The sequence below is a fragment of the Tyto alba genome, unplaced genomic scaffold (assembly GCF_018691265.1).
Source record: "Tyto alba isolate M040663 unplaced genomic scaffold, T.alba_DEE_v4.0 Super-Scaffold_44, whole genome shotgun sequence".
Classification (NCBI taxonomy): domain Eukaryota; kingdom Metazoa; phylum Chordata; class Aves; order Strigiformes; family Tytonidae; genus Tyto; species Tyto alba.
The window spans coordinates 9,504,677-9,528,870 of record NW_024881320.1 but is presented as its reverse complement, the minus strand read 5'-3'; the positions used below and the strand labels follow the sequence as shown (position 1 = coordinate 9,528,870).

At 41.0% G+C, this 24,194-nt stretch overlaps 1 protein-coding gene across 13 annotated transcripts in view; it reads right to left on the bottom strand.

Moving 5' to 3' along the window:
- Positions 1 to 24,194, bottom strand: part of ARVCF (ARVCF delta catenin family member) — a 292,172-nt gene that overhangs the window by 15,168 nt on the left and 252,810 nt on the right. For all 13 annotated transcript variants that reach the window (XR_006166734.1, XM_042805460.1, XM_042805468.1 and 10 more), the window contains 5 exons: positions 4,913 to 5,040; positions 3,821 to 3,971; positions 2,260 to 2,452; positions 957 to 1,068; positions 309 to 399 (listed from right to left, as the gene is read on the bottom strand). Coding sequence is in view for 12 of the 13 variants with exons in the window: in XM_042805460.1 (XP_042661394.1) it covers positions 309 to 399; positions 957 to 1,068; positions 2,260 to 2,452; positions 3,821 to 3,971; positions 4,913 to 5,040 (675 nt within the window). In the remaining variant the exon portion in view is untranslated. The remainder of the gene's footprint in view (positions 1 to 308; positions 400 to 956; positions 1,069 to 2,259; positions 2,453 to 3,820; positions 3,972 to 4,912; positions 5,041 to 24,194) is intronic.

Sequence of the window (24,194 nt, the reverse complement as noted above, 5' to 3'; positions counted from 1 at the left end):
TATTAATACATAACAAACAAGGCTGTTCTCTTCTTTCAGAGTTTCAACTCGCATCTATTCCAAATTCTCCCAAGAAGATTTAACTGATTACGTTGCATACAAGTTGAGAAAACAAAATGAGTAGTGTACGTTCCACATGGGAAGGATATATGGTCCATATCCAGCTAATAGGAACCGTGGGGTAAAAAGCACCACATAAATGATATTTTCACTCCCTCACTCCTGGCCCTAACACTCCCATAATACAGATGTGGCAAATCCAGAAAAGAAGCAAGCAAAGCACAATAGAAGTAAAAAACAGAAGTGACCTTGACTTTTATCGACCAGAGGCAAAGTGCTGTCATCATAGCCAGACCTGCCAGCAGTACCTTTGGAACCCTTTGGAGCTGCAGAAACAGACTACAAGATAAAAATCACATAAATATGAAATTGATACTCAGGAAATTGAACAAGAAAAATAAACAAATGAACAGTATAGAGAGAGATTACAGAATGCTGCTAAGCCCCCCTTCTGTTGATAATATGGCACTGGAGTATCTTTTACTTTCATATAGATTTGTTGGTGGAATATTTTTCCTGTTACTTAAATGGCAGCGTTGTTGGTCTGTAAATGAGCGCAACCTTTTCACAAGGAAAGGCGAGGCGGCGGCATGTCAAGAATAGATGGCTGCCTTGCGCTGCTGGATGGAATGTTTCAAATGAGAAACAACTGAGGGAAGACATTGTAATTCTTCCTCCAATAAAGCACAGACATTTGGCCTACACGAGGTGGCATTACTTCCAAAACCTGAAGAGCTACACTTCATAGACCACTGAAAAATGTACCCAGCAAATACATGCATGATGCTGTGACTGAAGAGATTACAATACATTGTTCTGTCACCTAGAACAGAACCAAAGCCTACAATCTATCATTTCCATAACTACTAACTAGATCTAAGACCCAGCATCTTTACCTGGAAGTGTGATTTGTTCCACCCATCCTTCTGCAGGGCATTTCGTAGTTCTTTATAGCTCCAGATCATCTGAAGAACGTGAGATGCTGCTTTGGTTTCTCTGGGAGACTGGCTGATTTGCAAAATAAAATTAGAACTTAATTATCAAGCAATATAAATAAGACTATTCATATGTTGAGTTCTTTGCATCAAAGTAATATCCTGGAGTTACCTAGTAATCCATACAGCCATTCTTTGAACCTATAAGCTACAGGATATACGTGAAATCATTCAGTGACTTCTTCATATCAATAGGTATTCGATGACAAAAAAAAAATCCAATCAAAAAGTTGTAAATTGTGCAGATTTCTGGGTTTTCATGTGTATTGCTGCACAAGCACTGAGGCCAGGGTGACTCTTTTGTCTTGCACCTGTCATTAACAAAAGATAGGTAGATTCCATCCTGCCTGGATTTATTTGGAAAAAAAAAAACCAAACCAAGTTCTAAAACACTTTTCAAACGTTCACCCCAACTTACGTATATTCCTCACAACTCAATGAAGTTGCTTTGTGGTTTAGAATACCTTACAAAGCAATTTGTGTCAGCAGAAAATAAGCTATTTTTAAACAGAAAGTGAAATTTTATCCACTCCTTACTACAAGCACCTTCTGTAAAATAATACAGGACTAGATTCTTGGTTAGCTTTCATTTCATAACAATGCAACCCAGAGTCTTCAGCTACTCTCCCAAAAGTTTGCTGAAAACACACCTATAAAGAAGCTCTTGTCTAACTGGCTAAACTATATGAAAAATTTTTTTCTCTAAAGCAGTCAGAACACTGTTTTCAACAGAACTACAGAGTGAAAATTTGTCCCTTCAAATTACCACCACCAGCCGTTCAGCCAGAAGGATTACTGCACATCATTAACCATTTTACTTAAAAGAAACAGATTTCATCACTGGCATTCCAGGAATGGAATGTTGCCACAGGAAAAAGGCCTCCCACGCTAAAAATAAAGATCATGGTTTCACTGCAAATGATGTCTGCTAAATGCATACATGGTGCTAAAATGTATCTGACAAGGAGAGAGCATGTCTTAACATGACTGAAGTGACTACTCAATTAACTTCTGTTTTATTTTAATCAAGTAAACTTATATATGCAGTAAAAAGTCAGCACCTTTAATATTAACTGCTCTGAAATTAAAGGCTCTGAAAGGTTAGGATGCTTGAATACTTTCACAAAGCAAAAGCTGCTGTTTATAGTGACATTTTCATGTCTCCAGCAGGTTCTTAAGCATTTTGCTTTCAACTGTCACTTACCTTGACTTGCTGATAGCTACCAGCTTCTGAATGCCCTGTGTCTGGATCAGAGACCTTGCATTTTCTGAGCTGTCAGTAATGATTTCATGGATAGTATTCAACACTGCAACCACTGTATCCTCTTCCAGGTTCTTTGCAGATCTCTGCTGCCTGCTGGGCAAATTTCTTACCAGCTCACCCATGGCATAACTACCTAGATAAGGGGAAGAGATATCAGTAGTCAGCCCTAACAATCATTTCAGCTTCCCATTCTGAGTGATAAAACTCAAGGGTGTTTGTCACGTTGAAAAGCTTTATAATGTACGTGTTTTGAACCTCAAGACTGTAACTTAAGAGTGTATTTATCATTCATTATTTCAAGGTGATTGAGAGTTGATACCCAAGACAAAGTCCTTCATTATGAATGCTAAAAGTATTGAGGGGGGAAAAAAAAAAGCCATCTTTATTGAGAATTTTATAGCCAGCATCTATCATACTTTGCAATGCCTGAGGCAAAAAGCATCCAGTAGCTGCTGCTAATGCCACATATTCATGCTAATACACACATATGGCTTACTCAACTTAGCCTTGTAATAGGCCTTCTGGGGCAAAGTGTGCAGTCATGCATTTATTAACCTTCCCCTAACAAAGGTAAGAGTATTTCCTCCTGGGTGCCATTAGCCTTCTCAATGTATAGTACTGGAGAAAAAACAAGGAGTCCGGAGTTTATCACTCCCAGGTGTCTCTCTGTACCATTTGCCTAGCTACACCTCTGAACTGTTAAAAAAAGAACCTGATGTATTAAGGCAGAATCCCACCTTGCTATTTGTTACTATCTACTTCCATGATGGCCCTAAATATGTGACCAATATTTCCTGGCCTGACAAGGTTATAGTTTAAACAAATACATCACTTAAATACAGAAGCATCCAGAGGAAAACTCAACTCACAGCTAAATCTTTCGATTCCTGCTTATGGGCAGGTGAATGCTTATTTACCCTCTTGAATAGGAGCTAGTGAGCTGCTGAAGAACTAACCTGAAGAAGAGCAATTTGTTTGGTGTCCAGCTTCTACAAGTACTTACCACACAAAAGGATGATAATGTAAGGAGGATGTGAGAAAAAAGGGACAACTTTAGAGCCCCCTGTGCTTCCCCAGGTTAGCTCTGCATGCCAAGGGCAAGACTCCCAGTCTATTCTAAATGGCAGGTCTAAGGAGCAATGTCCCTGTAACCACCATGTGTGACTAGGAGCACAAGTGCCATGTCAGCCAAAGCTCAGGAAGAGGCAAAAAGCCTCTTAACCCACCCAATCCTCTGCCCACCTACCCATTACCCTCTTCTGCAAAAATCTACATCTGTTTTTACTCCCGAGTTAGAGATTTCCCTCAAACTGCGGCTTGTTTGAATGGGCTGGAAATACATTCAGAGATGACATCCCTCCACTTGATGGCTGCAGAGTAATCTCGGATAGCACGGATGGAAACAGAATACAAAATGAATCCTCAGCACAAGTGACAGAAAATGTGAGGTCTCTCAAGCGTATCCAAGATGCCAGCCTGGTTAAAAAAGTTCAGCTGATACCTATGAGATCTTTATTGCGACGATCCATGGAAAGGTTTCTCAGGGCAATTGACACAGCCCTCACAACCTTGTCAGAGTCAGACTGGAGCAGCTCCACAAGCACTGGTAAGCCTCTCTCCTTTCGCACTGTTGCACGGATGTATGTGGACCACTGATCAGAACACACAAGGGAAAAGAAACAATACAAAGCATTGTGAGTTCATATACCTGCCCTTTCCTTGCCCCTGACATTTCTCTCAGTGTTATAATTTATTTTCCTGCAAATATTAGTTAAGTTGTGTGTACTGATGCATCTGTAACTTAACCCATCATTCAAGTTCATCAAGAACCAAGGAAGAAAGGATGTAGAAGTTTATCCTACAGCTTAGCAAGCTGCTGTGGAAAAAGGACAGAAATAGAAGGAAGAAGCATCATCCGCCAGCATCTGTTCTGTACACACCTCAGTGTGAAAACAAATCCCTCTGGATTAGGGAAAAAAAGAGGTCACTGGGAGGGAACAGTAAAACATCCAAGGCATCTGTTATCTTCCCCACCTCCAATTTCAGTGTTTTTATTCTTCTTTCATGATTGATTTTAAAATAAACTGTATTCAAGACAGCTATGAACCACCACCCTGCTGATCAGTCCCACTTTGCCATGTGGTTCTAGAAGTGATCAGGCGTACCTTTGAGAGAACTGCCCGAGTAGTGCTGGGGATGCTTCAGAGAGAAGGATATCAGAGGACACTTTAGAGTGCAGTTTCCTAAACAATCTGACAATCCAATGAATTAAGTATTCAGGACACTTAATCATCTAACAGCAGGCTTTTCTGAATGGATGAAGCAATGGTTAAGTGCTTTAAGTAAAAGCCTGCTCATGGTTAAATTGTCATAAGCTCAGTGACAGTTCCACTACATAAACACCATCTGTCCAGAAGATGCAAAACATCTTAAGTGGGTAAATAAGATGGAAATAATTTCATTGGAGTTCCCACATCCTTCATTTTTAAAGGAGATGTAAAGGCACAAAGTAACTGCACTTAAAATGGAACATAGCTTTGGTCTTTACTTACACAAAGGAAACAAAAGAGACTAAAGAGAAGACTGTGCTCACCGTCCAGTTGCCAGCACTGAGATTCTGCAAAGCCCCTGCTGCAGCTTCCAGAGTGTTGAAGTTCTGACTTTCGGTGAGGATGGAGAGGTACAGCCGGACCACGTCTGGCTGGTACAGTAATTCAAATCCTGCAGGTGCAGAGAGAGGAAAACAGGAGCAAGAGAAGCAGAGAAGACAATATATGAATAAACACATAACATACTTTTATTTAATCATGTAAGAGAACAGCCAAGAGAAAGCTACACCACTGAAAGAAGGGCTGCTGCCATGTCCAGGACATTTTATCCACAGTTGTTGAAAATGGTGCACATGGAAACTCGTGCACAGGACATTCACCTTGGCTGAAGGTCCCTTCACTTGTCTTCAGGGTGACAATTCTTTCTGAAATCTATGCTATATACTGCCCAGCAGGCTGAGTATATGTATGTAATAACAAGGTGACAAGAGACAATGTTTGCCTGCAAAAATTCTTACTTTGCATCTCTAGACTGGGTTGCAAATTCAGCTTGCACTCCTGTTTTCTTTCAAATCTATCTCAGTATCTTTACAGACACAAACAACAGGGCCAAAGAAAGCAAGTTACACAATCACACCAGCCATCCCTCCCTCACACCTAGGTGACAAGAGAGATGGATGATGTCCAAGTGACTAGGATCCCCAATAGGTAAGGGCAGGGAGAAACGCTAACTCTGGTTCAGATACTAGGTAAAGAAATACACCAGACTGGGAGACCGCGACAGACACCCATGTTAACTAAAAATCCCAAGACACTGCATCAGCTTTTCAGTTTAAGCATGACAGGAATGAGAACTATTCCCAGCTCTACCACGGATTTCCTTTTTTGATGGCAACTGACAGTAGCATCCGTGTCTTGACTTCCTCACCCACAGGATTAGGATTTATCCATCTGCCCACATTAAAAAGGGGATCTTTGGCAAGAACCCCGTCATTACAGTTTGTTGCATATTTTGAAGCAATTACATCAATAAGGGAAGAGTACGTAAGCATCCAGTTATAGGCCTTGCCAGACAAACACGATCTCAAAGATCATGGCGCTGTTCAAACTGTGTGAACAAAAAACTAAATCTCCTAAGGTGTTTTGGTAGGAATGTAAAAGCAACCTATGGTCAACATAGATTCATCTGCAGTCACTGTAGCTGCAAGATATTTCTTAATTGGTGGCTCCTGGGGTGTTTGCAATAAGTAAAGTTCAGCAGGCATTACCTAGGAAAGTATTTCTGGAAAAACATGACATGAAAGAAAGCATAAAGGTGTGAACGAGCTTGGGCAAAGAGGAAATTTGAAGCTTGTTTTGAGCAGATTTTTTTTTATTATTTGTACACATGAAAAGAAAGTTTTTCACATATCAAAATGCTGTCCTAGAAATGTAGCATAATTCAAAGCAAGTTTCCCCCTAGCAAGACATGAAACCTACAAACACAAATTAGTTCTTTGGTACTTTCTCCTCAAAATCACCCATCTCTCATATATGTATTTTTCAGCACATATCGCAGATTATCATATTTCAGACATCTTGGATCAAACCTAGAAGCACAAAAACTGGACAATGCTATCCTATCCGTTTTGTTATTTTAAAAAAGGTCTGTTGCTAAAGGCTTTCTGAAATTAAAGGCCTATATTCCAAATCTAACTGCTTTTCCATATTTTTCATACTAGTTAACGCTGTGGGGCTACACGAGTCAAGATCTCCGAACTCAATACTTTAAACCTTGTACAACACTACCCATAAACACAGGCCATGTTAACCCCGTGGATATACAGGGCTTATTTATCATACTGAAAGCAAGAAAACACACTTAAGCCAAGGGTTTCTCTGTTCCATACCAAAATCTGATCCACTCATGAGCATCCATGAGCTCCCACGTGCTGGCTCACACTTTCCCTGCTCAGCTTCTCACACGCATCCGAGCACGCCTGCATTCTTCTCAAACGACTGGATAACCTGCTCCATGCCCGTGACTGGTTTTCATGCCACCGCTTTCTCGCTACACGACACCCTACAGATATGTGCAAGCCGCAACAGCTGGCAATCCCCAAAGGCACCCTGCCAATCCATACCACTTACTTTCCTCTTCTCCGATGTCATCTCCTTACATTGGGATCACCGCCCTCTATTTTGAATGCTGAGAAAAACTGTAGTTACTTAATACATGAAGCATGAACAGTTCTATAGCTTTTCTCTATTCCTCGAATAAGTTTGTGATAATCTGACTCCAATATGACCTTCATATCACCTCTTTCCTCTGCCACTTCAGTAGGTGAATTATCAATCTAACAACTCCTCAAGAAAAAACACCACTGCCTGACATGCTTGCAGTATTGTTTTCCTGAACACTAATACTCAAAAAAATCTCTTAGGATAGCTTACTGGAATTTTGACACCGTTACCTTTTAAGGAAGCTTTGCTGAAATGCAAATCAGATCAGCAAAAGGCATGAAAGCAGGTTCATTAACAGATAATATTTGTACAGAACATTTACTGCTCTGTATTTGAGCTCAGACTTGCCTGTGGTTGAGTAGTATGCCATGGCTGAATAGTTCAGCCAGTCTTCTCTGATGACTTTGTTTTAAAGTGCCTAGTTGTAATTTCAGCATCTTTGGGAACAGCCCCACATGTTCACCCTTTGCTGGTATTTAAGTGCACTCTACAACGCGTTCTTTCTGTCAGTCTGTATGTTCCTTTTTGGCTGGACACTCTTCCTTCTTTGCAGCACCTCACTGTGTATGAATACTAAGATGGAACAACCCTCTCACCTCTGCTTACCTCCTGTGGACAGATCTGCATTCCAGTCACGCACCTCCCATCCGCTGTCTGTCATTACTTCTCTTCATGCATGAAAGCCTCTCCTTTTTCCTACTTACTAATGTAAGAGCATCTCAAAAATGTCTTCACCTTCTCTCTTCAATAATGCACAGCATTTCCCTTACCAATTACCAGTACATTTCTGCTTTGGGGCATAACCCCTTAGCCAGTTTGGTGGATGATTCCCATCTCACTTCACACATCCCCACTTTCCAACTACATTTATGTCTCTGTCCTATTAGCATCTGTTTTAAACAGAGTTAGCAAGTGCTACACATCAGACATGGAACTCTGTCCTTCCTCACATCTCCCCTGCTCCCCTCAACTGCTGCATGCTTCCAGCACTGCAGGACTGCTGTGGCAGCCTGGTTATACCAGAAAAAAGGTGGGCAGGAGTTGCTAAAACAAAGCAATATGAATGCCCCTCATGGATAGCTGCTCATTAGCAGAGATGAGAACCTAATAGCGAGAAAGTTACTGATGCACCGGAGGGTTTTTCCCTCACTGACAGCAAGCTGACACTTTTCATAAGCGTTATAGGCCCTTAAAAGGAAACAAACAAGCTTTATATTTTCTCCATCTGCCTCCTGTCCTAATGAAGCCAGCTATGCTATTTATAGGATGCAATTTGTCTGAATTATTAAAAATTTCCTTCCACTGTTGCATGGAGGCCTCACACATTTTTCCATGAAGTGCTTCAAGCACATTCCTAGGAAGCACAGCTGGTCTCACCTCCATTAAGCACCTGCTTCTCTTCAAAACTGATTTCCTTAATTTCAAGATCATCTTAATTATTTTTTCAGGTAATGCTGCTTTTGTGCAATATATGGCTAATTGCTTATATCCATTTTTTAAATGAAAATGAGAAAAGAGGTCATTAGTGATAGGTAATACATCAAACAAGAAAAACATCCACTGTTTTTCTTCTTCTTTAAAAAGCTGTCTTAATTATAGCCAGATTCAGCACTGCCCTTAAAAAAATAATTTCTCCTGTAATAAATGAGACTCTTCCATCAGTTACGGATTTGTGCCGAGTTGCAATCTACACCATTTCCTCCTAGAAAAGCATGGGGATAAGTCATTTATTGCTTATTGCTTTTATTCATTTCAGAAAGCGAAGTAAACAAGTTCACTACTTTAGCTTTTGCCTTTTAGAGAAATGGAAAATGCCTCTGACACTGATGCTGTTGTGAGCATCAGACATTTTACAGCATCTACGCATTCCCCCCAGCTAATGGCACCAATGTGTATACAAAGGAAGATCTTCCACATTAGACTCATCTCTACCAACATGCTGTAGTCTCATCTTTCGGAAAAGAAGGAAGATGAGCTTCTTTGCAGCAGAGTTGCTCAAAATTGGTAAATGGATTAGTTTTGTGTGAAGTTCACGCTACCAGGAGGTGCCAAGTGGATTATCCTTTATTTGCCCACAGAACAGTGACAGCACAGACAGCAATTTCAATCCTGAATGGAAAACACCTGAGGAATTAACTGAGGCTGATTAACCATCTTAATCCATTCAACCCTTGGTCCCTGTGCTGAGAATGATGCAGCAGTTCCTGGATTATCTCATCCACAAACTTATTTGCTTTCATCTCGGCAATGCTGATCCTGTGCCTATTCTTGGCTACATTCTGGCAATAACACAAAATACCACACCAGCTGCCTATCTCTGATACACACCAGCTTAACCCCAAATTCAGATAACTCTCTTCAGAGCAAGGCTGCCAAATCTATGGCCCTTCATACCCATTCCATTCAAGATTTATTCTCCTCCTATAGTCATGGGAAATTATACACATGTGGATACTGGTCAGATGAGAGTTCTGCTGTAGCAAAAATCTGCTGCTTCATTTTCTATTCATACAAAAACTCTGAGTTGCTGTTTCAAGAGAGGCAAATTTCATATGAAGCTGGAAGATCATGGGCAACACTGTAGGCAAAATGAAAAAAACCCTTAGACCTACGGGGGGGGGAAAAAAAAAAAAAAAAATCACTAAAGCGAACTCTGATAGCTACTCATTCTTGCAGTGTCCCCAGCCATGTTTACATTAGTTTTTATTTGGATCACTTTTGAAGCAAATTTCCCACTTACTGTGCTTTGATTCCCAATACAGAGAAGTTACAGGACTATTTTGACTCCTTTGAGGATGACGCTAAACCAAGAGATGCACTCCAGGACCACACTGAGGGTGTGCTGACCAGGAATAGGTAAGTTCAAGGGCCAATTTGCTCACCCTGAGCCACGTGCACTGTGCTGGCCAATTCGGAACACAAGATGTGATAGCTACCGGCAGATGGAGTGCGAGGAGCCCAAACTGCAACTTCCCTGCAAGGTCATATACTAACAGACTTTGTAGAATAAGAAAGCAGCTCCCTAAGCAACTATGAAGCTATGAGCCAAAAAAAAAAAAAAAAAAAAAAAAAAGAAAAGAAAAAAAGGGAAAAAGAATAGCAAAGAATCATGTCAGTAAAAGAAACGAACAATTTGATTCCACAAGAAAGAAAAGCTCCACAGATCTTGGATTCCTGCCCTCTGACGACAACAGGCTGGTAACTTAATTACAGCCTGTGTAGTTCATTGTTTGCAAGTTAAACAGTTGTAAACCAGAGTTCAGAATTATTTGCTGCAGAAATGTTTTCAGAGCATGTAAGCAGCAAATCAGTCTGGCAGTTCAACCCTCCCCATCCCAGAACACCTCGCCCTGCTGTATGGTTTTATAGTAGACTACATGAAAAACCCCATAGAAGGCCGGGGGGAGGCAGCTGGTTACTTTTATAAAAACAGTAATCAGACCCTTAAAAAAACGACCTATCAGCTCCATTCCATCTGTATGCTGTGCTTCAGCACCCTGCACACAAAGCAGCTTGAATGCCAACATAAACTTGCAAGATTCTTCTAATTGAAAGGCTTACCAGTAGCGAAAACGCAGCCAGCTCCAACAGAGCCAAATGCCTGGCATAATCGATCGAGAATGCAGCTCGATGCAGATACATGTAGAATACTGAGTGTCATACAACAGAGGCATAGCAAACTTCTGCAGTGCATGAAGAAATAATAGGTGGAAAGTTCTGGATAGTCCCTATAGCTTTCACTTCAAGGTACAGTACAATCACGACAGGTATTACACTTACTGCAGAGATTCAATCATGAATGCAGCATCCACCACTGAGCAGAAGCTCTTAAGACAGAGAGAACAGCCTTTGAATAGTATTGAAAAGAACAACCAGAATAATACAGGACACACGAGACTCAAATCAGGCTTGAGGGAATGTGTAAGAGGAGTTCTTCTATTTAGAAAATTAACACCATAGTGTGTGACCTTTTCAAGTAATCTATTAAGTCACATACAAGTTCTAAAATTACGTAAACTCTTCCCAGTTTACCATGTACTCCCACAATGAACAAACTAATGGTACGCTAGTTAAAAGGGAAGCAAGCAACCCCCCACCCCAAAGGATGTAACAGGAATGTTAACAGCACTACCAAGTGTGCAGGTATGCAAAAAAACAACAGAAGGAGTTAAACTGACTGCAGGGAAGAAAGAAAATCTGCAAGGAAAGGAAATGGGAGGGAAAGCAAACTGCCTTTTGCTATTTCTATTATTCCTTACATTTCCCAAGCTCCACAAGCTGTCAAAGTAACTTCTCTTATAGAGAGTGCTTTGTTAGAGGTTGGTTATATTCCACTTCATATCCAAAGAATATGCAATTCAACAAAGAGATGGCTCAATTAAACACAACCCATTTTGACCTTGTGTCCCAGCACTTCTGTTTTCTGTGAGCAGACATTTTAAAGCTGATACAGTTTTCCCTTTCTAAAGGATCTGCAAGCTGTGTTTCTCTCAACAGCATTTGACACACTGCCCAATAACAAAGGCTTTTTTCAAGCATATGCAGCTAAGTCTCTTGGCAACTGGAGATGTTCCGTTAACAACCTTTTCTCCTCTGTTCACTCATCAGTAGCAAAGGCTCTGGAGGACCAATACTTAATAAGGATCTGAAAGCTGCTGCAGATAACTAGAGCACTACCCAAGCTACTAGTTGAAAAGGGGAATGTGCTGTCCCCATCGGCCTGCTACTAAAGGGGAGGACAGCCAGGCTGGTGCAGGGAAGGGAGAGTTGCTAAAGGTCTCCCCTAAAAGGGAGAGGAGGCATGTGGGTGAACTGCAGTACATTTAAGCATTTGTAGGTCACCTTTGGCAGTGCTTTTTGTTTGTTTTTGAGAAACACCACTGTTACAAGCAACAATGCTTTGGCCCCAAAAGTTAATATCAAGCCCTTTGGCTGAATGATTAAAACGGATGGTTCATGTAAATAGCTTCCTTTACCCTGGTCCCAGAAGACTTGCATCTGACCTTGGAGATTCTAAGTACAGTACATTAAATGTTAACACTTGCTCCCTTGCCAGGTTTTCTGATCCAAAGTTATTTTTATTTACTTCACAGTGATAACTGAATGCATTTTCTTTTGAAGGGAACAGGAAAATCATATTATTCCAAAAGCAAGACTGTTTTGAAATGCAATTTGTATGTAAAAATCAAGCATTAAATAACATTCTCTCCCTCTTTCACACACACAGAACATACACTGGAGTCTCTGCTTTGTGAGCTGCACACCAAACACAACTTGTTTGGAAGTTCAGGTTCCCCTTTTCCCATAACCAGCTTACCATGATGTTTGCAAGCTCCCAGAATGCACTCCAGGCCCTGCACTGCCGCTGCAAAATCTCAAAATGGGACTTCGTTCAAAATCCCAGCTCACATATGCAAGTGAACAGGAAACTACTTCGCACCAAAGGTCTGACAGCTCTGCAGGGTTTCACAGTGTGATGTTGCTAGCTGTGCAAGGGTACTGTACTCCTGGTAGCTCGGGCACACCTGAGACTAAGCCAGGGGTGAACACTCTCGCCTGGAGAAATTCTGTGTCTGCAGTAGTCTTATGGGTTGTCTCTTACTCTTGTCTCAACCACTACAGTATTTTAAGACAAAAGACAGATTAGGTCTATCAGGCTGGTGATGTCACCGACAGTGGATCAATATGCCAGGAGAGCAGCAATGCAAACGCTCCTAGATGCGGGCAATCTTGCCTGCTGCCTCCAGGGAAGCTTCCAGAGGACACATGCCTCGAAGAGCTGATACCAAAAAAACACTGGGCACAGTGATGATGCCATTGTACTGGGGACTTCTTAAACAGATAGAAATTTGGCCCATGCACATAAAATCAGCACCAAGAGTGTCATCGATTATGTTGTGTTTCCCTGGGAGAGAAAACCTGAATTTCCAGATGCTGTCTGCTGCATAACAGGAATATTAGAACAGCAGTGGACAAGGGCAAATGTCCATGCTTATTCTTTTAGATCTCAGTGCTGCTGCTACTACTACTGACCACGGGTGCTTCTGACATCTGTTCTTGTCTCTGTGAGGGTCCAGAATTACACAATTGACTTGTTTTCTTTCTCCTCTCTGAAAGGACAGACGACATTGCTTGGTGACCACTCACATGCCCCAAGGGGTGTCTCCTTGTGCATGATACCAAGCAGCTCTATTTTGTCACCCATCCTATTCAGCCACAGATAGCAACTGCAAGGACTGCACAATCCACACTAGAAATAAGAACATTGCCCACCCTGTCTGGTGTGTCTGGCTTCTAGTATTTGAGCCAGTTGCACCAGTAGAAAATGCAGAAACTTAAGGAGGTGTCAACTTACTGTCCTCAGAGCTGCAACCACAAGCCAAGAACACATGGTGATGCCACAATAATCCAAACCCACAGCACTGCCAAAGATCGCTGCCTATTTGCAACTCTGGAAAGCCTCATTTGATACAAGGAGATGTGACAATGGATCTCTCTTCTTAATGGAGAAAGCTTTTAAATGGAGGAATCTCTAGGCTAGAACTTGCTTACTCTCTGCCTTGGTAGGGCTTGAATTCACTGCTTTTTGGAGCATAATGCAAGCCTTTTCCATTTAGCTAAGCTTTCCCAAAGGGACAAAAGAGAGCAACAGCTGGCAAAGCTAATGAGGATTGGGAACTTGAGGAAAATTATTACTTTTCACATTATATAAACAAATGTGGTTTTACAACTGTACAGGCATGTATACATGCCAGAACATGTGTGTTTTCAGGGACTTCTCCTTAAACTTAAAAAACCAAAACCAGGTGAAAACATTTTCCTTACAAAACCCACATATAGCTCAGTAAAGCATGCTACTGTTTTTTCTGATCATAGCTGCCATGTGTTGCAGCTGAACAGACTTGGGATCCGAGACAGAGTCTTTGCACTGCTGTTACTAGTGCAAATGCCTAATTGTGCAGCCCAACCATCAGAAGATTTGAGCTTACTGTATAAAATGTTTTTATTAAAGAGAGAGATACTGAATGATTCCCTGAAGGAAAGCCCATAAAAAGAAAAAATCATACCACAGCTATGTCCAGTAATAAAATACAATATGTTGCTGTTAGTATCTTATCAACAAGTCCAAGAGCCTCATAACACAAAAATGTCTCAGAACTAGTGTCATCACAGAAAATCAATAGCACTGCTAAGGGACTCCTTCCTTTGACTTGTGGCTGCCTGGACCTACCATTTTCTTTCCATTGGTCTTTTGTGTGTGTTTAACTAAGGATCATGTGTTCCAAATTGCCTTTTTTTGGCCTCAAGCCCCTGTAAAACTCAGCTTTGCAGTTCCAGATGCCAATCAGCTGCTTTGACTCCAAGAAGCTAACGGGCTTTTTGCTTCCTCCCAGCTCAGTAGCAGAGACCTGTCTGCAGAGAAAAGCTTACTGCAAAAGGAATCATGCATTAGTCCTTGGTTCCAGATGCCACTTAAATAAATTTACTGTATTAAAAAGATTCTGATGTTATTCAGAACTGTTTAGATGTTGAACAGCTTTATAAACTTACTGTCAGAAAGCCCCAGCAAGTAGAGAACAAAGAAAAGGGGAAGAAACGCTATAGAAGACAGCTGCATGTCAAAATAAAAAAAAAAATACATGGCAGTCCTTATTTAGTTGAAATATCCACACACCCTCAGACATTAAATACTGAGTTATGCAAAAAAGGTAGAAAAAGCACAGAAAACTCATTTCTTACCTCTGCGGACCTCTTAAGTATCTTCTTTCCTGTCTCCAAGAGAGACTGTATGAAATGCACTGGATCATGAGGCTAGGTATGGTCCCATTGCATGCCCCCCCCCCCATATGACTTATATTGGACACAGTAGGCCAGTAAATCAAAGCTCATAAGGGGCTGTGGAGTGCAAGAAAGGCCACAGTGCTCTATAGTGCAAAGCTGTAAGATTCTGCACCAGGTGGGAATGAGCTGCCACCCTGGAGAGTTTAGCACCTACCCACCCATGGGGTGGTATTGCAGAGCTGGCAGCCAAAGAAAGGCAGCGGCCAGCGGTTCTGGCAGCCTGGCTGGTGTTCGGGGGGTGGCTGCAGCAAGCGGCTGCTGCTTTGCCTGGATGCAGCAGCCACACTCCTCCAGACGTCCACGAATGCTATTTCTCTCTAACAGGCCTGTGCTGAGCGAGGGTGTGGGGGGGACCCACAGCACCTTGTGGGATCAGCTCTTCCCTGCTTTTACACAATGGGTGCTGGCACTGAATCTTAACCAGCAAGGCAAAAGCAAATCCTCCATCACTTGGGACTTTACAGAGGCAGGACTGCTCTGTCAGCTATGGGACTATGGGGGTTTCCACTGACTGTGCTTCAAAATACTGTTCTGCTGCTGAGGGACTTTGCTCTGGTTTGAAAGCCAGCACGCTCCTGACAAGCGTTTGGATGTATCAGCAATGGGCGCTGCTTCGAGCTGCCACAGACAAGGATCGACAGACAGCATTTCCACTTGGGCTGGCATCTGTCAGGTTCTCCCCTTCGCAGCCTGTCTGAGTTTTATCTTCAGTGCCAAGGGAAAAACAACTTCAAGAAAAAAACCTGAATCTTTCAGAGCTCACACACGCTGAACTACACTTGGAAGACAATTTGAAAGCTTCTTTCAGGATTACTCATGCTTCACCAAGTCTACCTCCACTTCTCATCATGCTTTTTATAGAAAATCACATAAATGGTCATAAGCCATTACATAGGTATTTGGTTATTCATATCAATACGGTTGCTTGTTAGAGGCCTGTCTGCTTAAGGCAGTGAAGACAGCAGAACTCCACAGCTTGGATTCCTTCAATAAGAAGGAAGAATAAATCTGTCTATTCTCCAGTGGATCTACCCTCACAGAAACATCAAACACTTCAAAACACTTCCCAGTAAGAAGGAAATACTGCAGTATGAACAAGAAACCTTTTTTGGGAAAGGTTATACAGAATCTAACCTGAGAAGAAGCTAGCAGCTCCAGTCTCAGCCTAGAGAAATGAAAGGTCAGCGACTCCTAATCACCAGGAAAGATAATGGAAGCCTGTTTGGTTCATTATAAGCAGAGTCCTGCGATATCGCCTTTATAAGCATTTTATAAGCCAGTGCCATATGGAAAAACTCCCTCGTGTTATTAAATAATTTATTATATGCCAACCCAAACACTTCCTCCAATCCTGTTTGTGTCCTGAAATTGCTAATTAATTCCTGCTACAGCTTCCAAAGTCAAAAGCGTGTTTCAATTCCTCTCCATTTCATGAAAGCTGCCACACACACCCAAAGGCAGCCCAGTGCCTCTAATCCGTCTCAATTACAGTCACTATGCTGCTGTCAGGCAATTCAAGTATCTCCCAAGCATCCAAGAAAACGAATTTGATGTTTTCAGTGTCAAATAAATGTCAGGCCAGAGTGGAAGCTGCATGAACAGAAGGTTTTCTTCAACTTCTCTAACAAAAAAAAAATGGACCTCGCAGCCCAGGTTTTCAACGTATAGTACTTGGGTAATTAATTCTCATGGATTTCAGCATTAGCTAGAAATCTTAATGCCTTCAAGAACAGAGACTTTCCACCCATCCTCAAAGCATCGTATCCAGTGAGGGACTACGGATGGTGAGAAGTAAGAGAAGATGCTGCTGCTCGTCCCTCATTTGAATTGGGATGCACTGGGACTTACCATATTGAAGACATGGAGTTAAGGGGTACTCCCTTTCTACCAATCATTCTCTGCAACTTTTTAGAAAAACAGGAAAGTTACTATTAAATGTAAACTTATCTGGTTTTTGATGCACTGACTGAATATCTGATAATCACAGGCAGAACTGACACAAAACCAGCTTGCCCACAGAACTATAGGTTTCCTGGAAATACAGAACTTGCTATAAAAGTTAAATTTGGATCAAAACGTGAGATATGACAACATGATCTGGAGAGAAGTAGCTCTCTGAAGCCTTAGCTGGCCAAACACACACATATTTTACAATCACCAAGTTATGTTATAAATAAATAAATAAATGAGACTGGGGCACCAGAGTGTAGCAAAGGAAGCAGAGACATTTTTCAAGAGGCAACAGGGGAACATTACAGAGCATCTGACTGTAGCCTGGACCCATCTTTACCATCCTACAGGAATGACCCACACTTACAAACCACCAGAAAGTCATAAGAGAAATTTTACAACAAAGTCACAGCAGACACTACCTCGAAACAACTCTGACAGCTTATCTGAAACTAATTCATCACCGTTACAACAATGAAAAGATCCCTAACCCAATAGCCACTTTGTTTAGGACAGTTTCCAGTTTCAATGCAGCTTTCTTATGATAATATTATGTAATTAAAAATTAAGCTTAAAACTACCAATGTAAGAGATGCTAATCAGAAGCTGACATTTACTGTGGAGATTGTTCATGCCTATAGAAAACTCTGAAAAGGTCAGTGTAAGTGTAAATAAGGTGAGATACTTCCTGAAGAGTACTGAAGTTTCCATCAGGTTACAATCTATACTGATTTCTAATCATTCATATATGCAAGGTAGCATTATGAATGCCTTGACAGCTTCTTGTGGGCCACCCAAGTCCACAGCTGGAAACAGGCCTCCAGACTGCAGTAAGAGGAGTGGCACCAATTTTAAGCGTTTCAGGGAAGCTGGGATCCAGCCACCCAGAAAACTGCCAATACAGTTTAATTTCAATGGGTTTAGTCCCAGCATTGCTTTCAGCAAGCAGGTATGCAGGAGGTGGAAAGGACCTGCTTGTTAGGATTTAACTATTAAGGAAAACCTTGCAGAACTACCCAAATCTGATCCACACATGCCTTTACCAAGTCTTAAGTTTTAGACACTAGCACTAACCTGAAGGGAAGTACTCTCCTGGAAGCAGTGCTCATGTAATTGAGTAAATGGGATTAGCTCTCATGCTCCTAAAAGCCACGCTTTCTCATTCCTTGAGAAATCCCAAACACATTGCAATGCAACTAACACCTCAGTCATCCTTGACATTTCTCATCTCTCCTCTTACACATCTGCAAGTTGCCATTTGTGCTCTGCAGTGATCACTAGCGTGTTTTACGACTCGATGCACAAATTATTCCCAAAAGTGGAGTGGGAAACCTGCATCTGCAAGGAATGCAGACTTCCCATTTCCTTAATGTTTAAAAGGTCACTGGGGACACTCCAGTTAAGGCAGATCCTTTCTCTAGATCTTATTCTTGTCCCCTCACATTTTGAATGAGTCTTTGGAGACGCTTTTCTTGCTCATCATTTTTAAGCTCTCAGAAAGACAAGATGCAATTATACGCTCAATCACGATTACTGATTGGCTGGTTGTGATTTTAGAGATTTCAAAACAAAACTCATTAAGCAAAATATTCTTCTTGGCTTTGTATGAGAGGGATGAGAACAAATGACATTTCCAAATGGAGTGGGCTTGCTACTTGGCTTGTTAGCATGAGCCAGCAAGAAAGATACTGCTTTAGGAATCAGAAAACCTCATCTCTCTTCTCAGCTTTGCCACTGAAATGCCATGTCACTGCACAGCTCACTTCAGCAGGCCATGTCCCCCTTTCCCCTCCCCACACTATTTCTGTCTTGCCTGTCTAGACTTGGCCTGTTCAAGTAGCCTGTCACAGTGTGTCAGGTACTTAAACTTTACTGAGGCTACTGTTAGAAGAGAATATGAAGTTGGTCTAAATGTCTCCTACAAAAGCAACAATATATTCAGTAAAGGAGACTGCAGGGCATGCAAAACATGACTGAACTGGACATGAGATGGAAGGATTGCTCTTCACATATCCCTCCAGATAAGCCTGAATCATGGTCTATTCCTAAATAGACAAATAATGTATCATGCTATTAAAAATTTCCAGCTTTCCCTACAACCAAGACACAGAAAAATCAGGGCTGAAACTAATGGTCTGAGAAGCTACAATAAAAATGCTCTCCCTTCTACCACATACTGATCAACATTCTCACTGATCACCTGAAAATGCCTGGGTCAGCAATCAAGCTCTCAGTGGGTTCAGAGCAATGAACAGTTGGATTGACATTGCTTTCTAAAACATGCAGGGGTAAGATTCCCCCTGCCTCAAGTTGACAGGTAAATTTAAGTGTCTGCTTTACAATGTAAAATGCCTGCCTCTCACTTCAAGGTCATTTTTCTTCAAGCCACAGTTAGAGGTATATGGCACATTAAGTCACATCATTCCCTTGTCATACTGGAGAAGACAGGAGCTTTTAAGCCTTTGCAGAGTACTCAGGGTTATAGAAATAAATATGGCTTTATATAGCAGCTTTCACATTCAAGATATCTCAAAGTGGTTTACAAAGTAATGAGTCAGATAATAGGACTGCAGCAGCTGTGTAGGTAAACACAGTAGAAATTAATGCTGAGAAAACAGAAGTCTTAATTTTTCCATTCTCTTTATTTGCCTTTCTGCAGAACATGACTGCAGCTTCAGTCTGGCTAATGAGCATCAGTGACTCCTGCAATTTAGAATGCACAGGCTATCTGACATTCCAGTTAATTTTAATTTTTAGATTACCTCCATGATTAAATCTCTCCATTAACTATAATAAATACTGTTCAAACAAAAGTGGAAAAAACACTAGACACCTTACTGTGTGCATCTCCCCTGTCTTGGCTGCATTATAAGGAAGACCTCCTTGCCTGATCTCTAGTACCTCAATTTGCAATTAGTTCAGAATCACACTATTTCCTTTTTACTCCCCTTTCTCTCCCCAGTCATTAGCTGTTACAAGCAGATCCTCAAAGATTGATTAACGTAGTGTTGTGAGGACTCCATGGTTTACTGGCACCAGAGAAAGTATATATTATAAGTAAAAATATATTTGTCTTTTTTTGAAAGCCATACCCTGGGGGAAAAGAATAATAAGAAATAAAACAATCAATTAACCTAAGATCCACCAATTAAGATGCGCTTTGCATATACACTCCTTTCTCAGGCTCTATGGGCAAATGGGCTCTCCCATTCCTCTTCCCATCTGAGCCACCTAGCTAGCTGTCATGGATTAAGTTGTTCTGGAAAAACACTGTCCCTAAAAAAAATGTGCTGTATTTTTGCAGACAGACTTTTTTTGGCTGACTTTGTAACCAGTTAACAAGAGCCACACAGAACAACTAGGTTGAAAGAGAGAGTGGGCCAGCTTCCTGCTCAAAGCAGGCTCAACAGAATTCAGATGAAGTTACTTATGCCTTCATACAGCCAGGTCTTGAAACCCTTCAATGATCAAGAACCCTTCAAAACCTCTCTGAGGAATCTGTTCCAATGTTTAATTACAGGGCATTAGCCTGCATTTTTTGTGGCCAAAAGAATACCAGCCAGGACAGCCAGAGTATCCCAGACAGATGCTTTAAGTAAGACTTGAGAGATGCCTGTCTCGCACGGAGTTCTGAAAGCATCTGAGTCACACAGGACTTGGAGAAAGCTATTCACATTCCTATTACTCCTAAATGCATAGCCTTCATAGCACTCACCTGGAGCTATAACTACTTCCCTCACTTACAAACACACTATTTCTGGAAATCTGGCAAGGGATTTAAATCAACATTACACCATTTTTCTGCCTCAGCTGTTCTGAGACTTTCTGCTGTTCTCTTAACTTGTCAAGTAGCTTCGTCAGCAGAACTTCACTGCGGTACTTTTGATGGACACTAGAGAAAACCGTAACTTTGCGCAACAAGGTTTTTATAATTGATTCTGACATGAAATTTCATTTCTAAATTCCGACAGAAACTCAATTCCTCTTCCTTGTGCTTCACAACAATATTTGCTAGGCAATCAGGACTTCCTGATTTGCACCGCGAAGTATCATCTCATTTTTTATAGTTATGTTAAAAGTGGGGAAAAAGTCTCTTAACTTTCACTGTTGTTGTTTCTTAACTGAAACTGAGTAAGTGGCATGGCAGAAAGCTGACATAATGCAACAGCGATAGAAGGATGGATGGAATGAGTGAGTTCTTCACTGCAGTGACTAAGTCCCAAGACAGAGGCAGTTATGGTTATGTGGGATAAGCATCTCCCTACTAACTCCTGGTTTTATTCCTGCAAGACTTTCATGGCACATTCCCATTTTATAAACAGTCCTTGAGCAAGATCTGTATAATGAACTGTGCTCTGTAGTAACAGGCATTCTATTTTAGAGTAACAATTAGAATTGCTTGTAGAACAGAAATGCTAAATGAGACACACAAACTGAAAGGTAGAGAAAGAAGAGTATTAACCATTTTTAGCTGGGCAAACAGTACAGGAAATGCTGTGAAAAGAAAAAAAATATGACTGACAACTATCACTTTCCAACATTAACTATTTTATCATCAGAAACGTTAGCCAAGTATAAAGGACATGAAAATTCAATCAGTGGTTGAAGGGTTAAGATCCTGCATTGCCAGAGAGCACACATTGCTATAACTAAAGTAAATGCTGTGGCTGGGAAGTAAAACGTGCCACGGTCTCGAGTTACATGTTGTTTTTTGTATATATCTATCTATATAGAGCATCATAAATAATACAGTCGAACTTCTCCATCAAAATACACAGTAAGTGTAATATGCATAGCAAGAATACAAAGCAATTTACAGCATTATATATTTCCAAAATACTCTTTACAACATGAACTCCTCAGTCCATTCACACAATATACCACTAGGGCAAGCCACTATCATCCATCTTTAACAGAAATTTTGTTTTTATTATTCTATCAGTGCAGCACTAGCAACAGTTGTGATACACAATACTTTGGCAGAATTTTGCCATTTTTACAAATGTATCATGTACACTCCATCTGCACTGGTTATCACAGCAGCAGTGAAAATACCAGTAATTATCCTAGCAAAGGCAGTGGAAGTAGCAGACACTTCATGAACAAGTTCACTATAGCCCTGGCATCTGAATGCAATTAACTTGCCTAAGGCCACTCACCAAGTCAGTAGCAATGCTGGAATGTGAAAATAACTTTCTTACTTCCAGCTCTGTCTTTCACTGAAGCTCCAGATCATTCCATCTCCTTAGCTGTAATTACCACGTGCTTGAGTGGAGTTCCTGCTGTTTAGTTTTTCATAGGCTACTTTATTATGCAAGTATATATAGGCTAATTTAGTTTAAGATGTTATAGCCACATGCATAAGTCTCATTTTCTGTGCATTTATAACTTGGCCACAAATTCACATCAAGTTGGAAAGGGAATTTACCACCTGGGATTCTTGTCTTTTGAAGATACTGCTAGTTATTGTAATAGATCTATATTCGTGGGTGTCAGCCTCAGGCAAGAAGGAGCTGCAAGCTGACTACTGGAGATACTTTATAGTCCCATAAGAGCCACGGGTGACAGGACCTAAAGGTGGGGAGGGAGAATCTCATCTCCGACAGCCAGGAGGGGAAAACACACACTGAGGAAGACTGAACATTCAAGAACGCAAGAGAAGAATAAAGAGGAGGAATAGTTGTGGGTGTTAATTCACGATTTCCAGGATAAACAAAGTACATTAGAGGTGAATCAGATTTTTCTCATTCAGAAGGAAGAGTGAAACAATTCAGAAAGCAAGCTGTCTTCCTAACTCATCCTGCATGTGACCCCTCTAGCTGTTGAGACAGAGGTAGAAGACAAAGGGAAAAAGAAGAGCTCTACAAGCAAACAAATTATAGCAGAGCCAAGTAGTGATGGACAAGAACAAGCACCTTATGACCTCACAAAGAGCTTCATATTCTCAACTCTGTATATAGAGCTGAATGAAATTATCATATCACTACAATTGCTTCTCCTGCCTCCCTGTCCCAGCAATTGTTTCTCACTGCTACCTCAACTGAAAACTTCAAAGCTACATAACCTAAAACTGAAAAAAACATTTAACACTACAAAGTGTCCATACTGGGGGTGGGGAAGCATTAGTGGCATTTAACCACCACGGCTGAAATTTCTTCTCCAGTTTACATTTTTTATATATCCTCCATGAAGCAGAACTCTTCAAGTTCCCAACTCAAATCTTCCTGACACAAAAGTAAATCTCTAGTCACACAAACATTGTGCTGCCCCGTACTACAGCTGCAAGAGCTTTCTGTTCCACAGATGCCATTTCACCTTTATCAGAAACCTAGCCTGTTTCATTTGTAAATACAATCTTTGTCTGGATGTCCCTATGGACAAAGCAAGGGAAAGCATGGCTCAGAGCTACAATGTCAAGGCATTCTCAGAAGCGAGAGAGCAAGAACTTCACAAACATGGTAGCAATTACCAGAATGCAAAGCCAAAACTGTTCTTCACATTCCTGAGCAGACAGATAACACCAGACTAAAAGCTGGTCCTATAACTGTCTCAAATTCCTCTCACATGGTTTGGTGGAATAGCTAAACCCCACACAGCAGAGCTGTGAGAGTCTCAGCAGCACTACTGTACATAGTCACTGTGTAAGGTTTCAGTCATATTATTAGTATTTCTCCCAGAAAAATATTTGTATCCTCAGTCTCCAAAGTAGAATACTGTAGGATAGAATCGTATTAAAAAGTGAAAAGAATTAGCAGTAGAATTCAGAAAAGTCATATGCACTTGAGAAAAGCAAGGTTGAACTGCCAGTCCTTACCAATATTTGAATATTCTTGCAAAAATAACCATTATGAATATGATATTAAATGCCTACATGAATGCAAGTGATCACATCCACCAGTGATGACAGTAAAACTACAGATAAGGCAGACATGCATCTTCCACCTTAAGACAATACTGATCCTAAAACAACGCATGCAGACATCAGTAGGTAACATGTATCTAGTGGTTGACAAACACTGCCATACCTAACTACTGAACTACCAACATTATTTAAGTCACCTGTACATCAAGAGAGAGCTAAAAGGATACAGCACTTGAATAAAAGCACATTTCACCTACAAATGAATGGTAATATAACAAGACAAGCACACCGTAATAACAACTTGGACACTCATTGATGTTCAGTGATATAACTTACCTCCCTCTACAAAAGTTTGCTGACTGCTACACAATAGAGCATTCTGTTTTATTGTATACAGATTCTAGCAATATAACGCAGTACAAAAGCGTAACTGTGCCCTTTACATGTTT